This window comes from Lipotes vexillifer, unplaced genomic scaffold, assembly GCF_000442215.2.
Source record: "Lipotes vexillifer unplaced genomic scaffold, Lipotes_vexillifer_v1.1 scaffold822, whole genome shotgun sequence".
Classification (NCBI taxonomy): Eukaryota; Metazoa; Chordata; class Mammalia; order Artiodactyla; family Lipotidae; genus Lipotes; species Lipotes vexillifer.
Window position 1 is genome coordinate 3,060,026 of NW_006770496.1, and position 6,876 is coordinate 3,066,901.

Genomic DNA, 6,876 nt, shown 5'->3' on the forward strand with positions numbered 1-6,876 from the left:
GTGGGACCCTCCCGGACCGGGGCACGACCCCGGGTCCCCTGCATCGGCAGGCGGACTCTCAACCACTGCGCCACCAGGGAAGCCCAGGCCTCATTCTTGATCTTAGGGAGAAAGCATTCAGTCTCAAACCATTAAGTATAAAGTTAGCTGTAAGTTTTTTTGCACATGACCTTTATAAGATTGAGGTAGTTCCTCTCTTATTCCTAGTTTTTTCTGTAAGTTCTTATCAGAATGGGTATTGAATTTTTTCTAATGCTTTTTCTGCACCAATTGATATGATCATGGAGTTTATCTTCTTTGTTCCATTAATATGATGGAGTACATTCATTTTTTCATACTGAAATAGTCTTGCATCCCTGGAATAAACCCCATCTGATCAATATAATTATTTTAATATATTGCTGGAATCTATTTGCTAATATTTTGTTAGGGTTTGTTACGTCTATCTTTATAAGGGATATTAGTATGTGGTTTAATTTTTTGGTACTTTCTTCGTTGGTTTTGGTATCAAGTATCAAAATATCTTTAACTCCAAACCTGAGAAAATAAAGCAAGGGAAAGTCCCCGGAACCTATTACCATGTCATTCCTTGGGCCCTGACATTCCTATCTAGTTTGCCTCTTTTCTCTACCTTTCAGGGTCTTCTTGTGTTTGATTTATATTATTCGCAGGAGTTCTAGTTGTACTTGTAGGAATAGGAAATTTACATTATTTAAATATTGACTTTTTTTTTCATTTTCATTTAGTTTAAGTGATCTTCTAATTTCCCATGTGATTTCTCCTTTGATCCATTGGATACTTAAATATGTTATTTAATTTCAGAGTACTTAAGGGTTTCCCAAATTTCTTTCTTTTTTTCTTTTAATTTCTATAAGTACTTTTCAATGTAATTTGTAGTAGTAACGATTGTATAGTATAGACCTACCTAAGATCTAAGATGAAAGAAGCAGTTTTCTGCAGCAGCTTTCTCTATATCCCGGCTTACTTTTCAAAGGCAGTCTGACCATATTTCCTCTAATGATTATCTGTCTAATTCTAGTGTAAATGGAAAAATCAAAAAGAAAAAAAAACCTATTTGTTGAATTTTCAACTTTAGTTAACGTTCACTTACTCTGTGTATATAAAAGATAAGGACTTAGCTTATTAGACTAGGCCCATTTTTTCCAGTGTTTGATAAGTATTATTTTTAGTTTTTGGTTACTTTTGGAACTTTATGTCATTACATCTCTGTTTCTTGTTCCACTAGTTTCCAACAGTATAGTCTCTAAAGCATTAGCTAATTTTTTTCTTTTTACTTATTAAAAATATTTATTCAATAATTTGCACAGTTTTCAGCTTCTTTGATGCTTTGAAAAAGTAATCATGGTAATGTAGTTCATTTGTTTTTAAAACTTGAAAGCATGTAAATGACAGGCAACAAGGACTCGTCCAGTCTTATTTTCATATTGCATAGATACAATATGCAGATTTACATTTGCTTGCGACCTTATATAGTACTTAAGTGTTGAAGTAAATGTCCATACTTTGTGTTCACAAGATTAATTTCTCATCTAAAGATGAGATTAATTTCTCACCTAAAAGTGTAAGTTTGAAACAATGTATTTTCAAAAGACAAAAGCATTTAATGCTTACTATATGCCAGTACTTATATATATAAGCTCTAATCTCCAGTCACTCTTGTAAGATGGTTATTATTGATATTAACCTCATTTTACAGATGAGGTGGCTGAGGTTCAAAGGTTGAAGGATTACTTTACACCGTAGAAACCATACCTTGCAGTCAGAATTTTTTCTATTTTGACTTCAAAGTCATGCTTTTCTACTATATTAAACGACATCTCAGAAAGGAGTATAATTCTAGAATTTGCACATACATTTAATGTGGAAATTTTTTGTACATGTATGAAAAATACACAAGAATAGAAGTTACAACTTTAAACAGAATGTCGTCTTATAAAATTAAGTGATAAAATCGTAAATAATATTATATATGAAAAGATGTTTATGACATTGTTTAGTGATGTATATTACATTAACATCTTCTAATACATAATATTACATAATGAATAACTCTAGCTACATGTTTCTTATGCCTAGGGAGAGACTGGAAGGATGGTCACCAAAATAGTAAAAGTAGTTAGTTCTAGGTTATTTTTAGTTTCCCTTTGAACTCCTCTTTACTTTTTTAAACTTTCTTCCCCAATGATTTTGTATTATTTTTCCCAAATCTATAAAATTATTTATTAAAAAATCTCCCAGGCATGAGCATTTTGTCTGTAATTTTTTTGTTGCTATTTTCCCTTGTCTTTAAACTTTTTAAAGTAGATTTCAGGTTGGGAAGTACTGGTTAATTAAATCTGCTTGGTCAGAGTTTTAATGGGCACAGGAGCTGTTATTCCATGTGCAGCTGGTTTTATAGACTATGAGTTGGTTTTTAGACTATGAAGAACATAAGTTCAAGGACCTAAGGGAAATGTTATGAAATACTTCTGTAAATCTTTGTATTTTGCTATTAATTATCATAATTATGTACTTCATGCTTGATTTTACAGCTACTATTAATTATGTTAGAGTTGATTACAAGAGTATGTTACAGAGATGTCAATCACAACATAAATTTTGTAGATGTGCATTACTCAGTAATACATAACTTTAGTTGATAGTGTGTGCGTATAAAATTTTAAATGAGTTTCCCGCATGAAATGATTTAAATAAATTCATCAAAGTTTATAATGTTAAAGGCAACCATCATGAAATGGTATTTTGGAAAAATTATTATTAAGATATTGAATTTTTCTTTATTATCTTTTTGATTTTATCTTTTGTAGGTGATTATAGCCTTCTGGTATCGCACATTTATGGGAATAATGAATTTATTTGGGCTGGAAACAAAGACCTGCTGGAATGTGACCAGAGTAGAACCTCTAAATGAAGTTCAAAGCTGTGAAGGCATGTTTCTTCCTAAAATGCTGTTGTATTGTCATTAATGTTTACATAAACATAATATTATGACTCCTTTAAGAATTATTATAAACTACTGTGATTTTTTTCTTTAAAAACAGTCTAGAACTGATTCACCTAAAAGTGTATTTACCCTTTAATTTTCTGAGAAGGCAATGTACTTGCTAATAAGAGTATTAATTTGGAATTTAATTTGAGTATTAACATGCTCCAGTGTAAGGCCACACTGATTATAAGTCATTCCTCCATTTCAGAAGGTACAAAAAAAGCTCTGGGGTGGCTTGAATATATAAATTTGGGGGATGTAGATTAAATAGTCACAGTTCTACCTGTAATAGTTAACATAGTTAATGTAAAAATTTAGTTATGCATAAATATTTAAAAATCAGATATATAATAGATTGCTTTAGAAATTCTGCTGTTTTTGTGCTCTCACAGTCCATGAATAGTTCTAATCAAACTCTTCATATAGATCTTCTACATCAGTATCTTTGTCAAAGAACTGCTTTTCGAATCATCTAACAGTTTTCCAGGATCTGTAATTGTCACTTCCATTTAAGATGTTTGCAGTTTAGCACTGTTACAATCTTAGCATGATGCTGTTCCTTGAAACTCTTATTTGAAATCACATGTATCTACTTGCATAACACATAGTTGTTTTTTCTTTATTTCTTCATATTCTCTAGAACATTATGTTTTATAAATATATTTTTGTTGACTTGTGTATAGTAACATTCAATTCTCAGAATATATCCTAAATTTGTATTTCCATGTTTCCCTTACATTTTTACTGATTCCCTCAGATGGTCTTTATAACCATGGTCTAAAACAGCATTGGTAGAAGATATTTGAGGGCAATTAGACTTTTTTTTTTTTTTTTGTACAAACTAAAGGAATTGAGCGACTGCCTGAACCAGCTTATAAGGTATAAACTTTTCTGAGGGATGGGAAAAAATCACCTTATATATGTACATATGTGGTATTTATTAAGTTGCCACTAAGTGATAGGTTAGTGTTGGCACTTGGGACCCCAAGATAAACTGGGTAAACATGGGGCCTTACCCTCATAGAGTTTGCAACGTAAGAGGGATGTTAGCATTTACAACTGTGGTGGATGTTACAAATAGGAAAATAAGATTGCTGAGGTTAGGAGAAGTGTTTCAAGAATAGGAACCAGCATTTTCCAAAGTCCTGAGGCAAGGGAGAACTGAAAGAAAGCTAGACTTCCTAGAGCAGAGAGATAGAGAAGAAAACATGGTGTGAAATGATGCTTAGAATGTAAGCAAGGGTCCGATAATGAAGGACCATTTACTAGTTAAGGATTTTATGTGTATTCATTGAAGAATTTTGACAGATTTTTATTTTCAAAACACAATTTCGGCAGTTACATGGAAAAGACACTAGTAAAGGACAAAAGTGAATTCAGTGAGGCCAGGTAGGAAACTTTTGCTCTCAGCAAGTGATTGCAGGAAAGGTAACTGGAAAATGAATGTATTTGAGAGATAGCTGGAAGGAGAAACAACAAGATTTGGTAATTGTTTGATGGGGAAGGGGAAGGAGAATGAATTTATGTAACACTGTTGGGTTTCTGGCTTAATTGAGTCCCTCCATTCAAAGTGGTAAGAAACATTTTTAAAAGTAGCAGGTTTGAATTGCTATTAATTTGAGGTACCTGAGAAACCCCAAAGTGTAGATGTCAAGTGGCTACCTGCATATACATACCTACAGGAATAAGAAGAAAGTTCTCATCTGAAGGTAGACTTGGAGTCATCTGTATATAGATGATAATTGGAACCATGGAAGTGGAAGAATTTCCTTAAGGAGAATATACAGACTGAGAAAAGAAGAAGGTATATGACAGAGCCTAAGGTGGTCCAACATTGAAGGGGGGTGTGTAAAAGGATGAGAAGTTACTAGGACAGACTGAAAAGGAATGATCAGAGAAGAAGAAGAAATCAGGAAGGCCAGCCTTTAGATCCTGGCTCCACCAGTTACAGCTGAATAACTTTTGGCAAGTTACTTAAGTTTTCTGTGTTGTTTTCTCAACCATTAAAAAATGTATTTTCATACCAAGTAATTTCAAAGATTTGTTCTGAGTATTATGTGAGATGATGATTGCAAAGTACCTAGTAGATTATATGTGTATGTTAATATATATATATATATGTATGTATGTTTGTTTTATACACAGGATATATTAAGTATTAAGGTCTTGGCTATACATGATAATGGATCAATTTATCCCATACAGACTAAAGCTGCTCCTTGAAGTCAGGGGCCGTATTTTACTCATCCTAGAGCCTAGCAAAAGATAAAATTAATGCAATGGATTTTCGCTTGTAATTTATCAAATGGCTCTACAGACAGTTCTAGATATGGAACAATAGCAGCATCACCCAAATAAAATGAAGCACCAACTAATCATTACACTATAACAACACTTCAATAGGGAAAAGTATAAATGTAACTAATAATGCCTCATGGATGGGGAAAGTACTAATGTAACTATTAAATAGAGCAGCAGTCTGAGCAGCAAAGCTTTCAGCAAATTCACTAGCTCTTGATTACAAAGCATTGAGATAATTATGCCCAATTACTGTATAGTAATTTATTCATTAAATACTGAATAATCTGTGTCTTTTTAAAGGATTGGGAGACCCTGCTTGCTTTTATGTTGGTGTGATTTTTATTTTAAATGGAATAATGATGGGATTGTTCTTCATATATGGTGCATACTTGAGGTAAGACTACTGTATTAAAAGATCTTTCAGTGGGATAATAAGGACTTTCTGACATTTGTTGATTAAATTAAAAGGATAGGGCTTCCCTGGTGGCTCAGTGGTTGAGAGTCCGCCTGCCGATGCAGGGGACACGGGTTCGTGCCCTGGTCCGGGAAGATCCCACATGCCACAGAGCGGCTGGGCCCGTGAGCTATGGCTGCTGAGCCTGTGCGTCCAGAGCCTGTGCTCCGCAACGGGAGAGGCCACAATAGTGAGAGGCCCGCATACGATTAATTGACTAATAGTAGGAAACCTTTAGATTTTATTTTTTCAGAAGCTGAGCCAAATATGCAGCCAAAAATTAGAGCTGTTGCTAATTCAATATCTTAAAGGCCCATCTTTTATCCTTATGGGGATATTTTTTAAGCTAATTAAGATTCCTTAACAAAGATTTTAATGAAAATACCTCTAGATCATGTGTAAAATTATTATAACATTAGAGGGGATCTTTGGTTGGCATTAGTAGCAAAGTATTAATATTTCTAATTTTCATCTCTGTACAAGTGAAATTAAGAAAGCAGTAAAAGAAAATGTATATCATTTGTAGCAGACACTTACATTTGATAGCCTATCTTTCTTGATAACAGCACCACAATTTTGTTTAGGGTAGCAGGGTGCCCAATTTCAGGTGATAGGTTGAAGTTAACTATGACCATCGTGTATTCTGCTTCCCACTCTCCATTGCATGTTGGGAGAGCCATATGAGCTAGCTTTTCTGGTGAAAAAGAAAGTGAAATCAGACTTGGTTACACCAGGAAAGCATTTGCCTTTCTAACAAAAGGTTAGATTCAGCTGCCGCTTTTCTGTTATCTTCCTGCTTTTACCTGGATGTGATACCTGGAGCTATTGCAGTCATTTTGTGATCATGAGGGAAAGGCCATAAACATAGCACATATGTCTGCCTTTTTTTTTGTTTTGCGGTATGTGGGCCTCTCACTGTTGTGGCCCCTCCTGCTGCGGAGCACAGGCTCTGGACACACAGGCTCAACGGCCATGGCTCACGGGCCCAGCCGCTCCGCGGCATGTGGGATCCTCTTGGACCGGGGCATGAACCCGTGTCCCCTGGGCAGGTGGACCCTCAACCACTGCGCCACCAGGAAAGCCCCCATATGTCTGCCTTAACATCCTTCTGCTG

At 34.6% G+C, this 6,876-nt stretch overlaps 1 protein-coding gene across 2 annotated transcripts in view; it reads left to right on the forward strand.

The window, feature by feature from the left end:
* Positions 1–6,876, forward strand: part of DPY19L2 (dpy-19 like 2) — an 89,293-nt gene that overhangs the window by 16,052 nt on the left and 66,365 nt on the right. For both annotated transcript variants that reach the window (XM_007446124.1, XM_007446123.1), the window contains exons 5-6: positions 2,829–2,949; positions 5,609–5,702. In XM_007446124.1, coding sequence (XP_007446186.1) covers positions 2,829–2,949; positions 5,609–5,702 — 215 coding nt within the window. The remainder of the gene's footprint in view (positions 1–2,828; positions 2,950–5,608; positions 5,703–6,876) is intronic.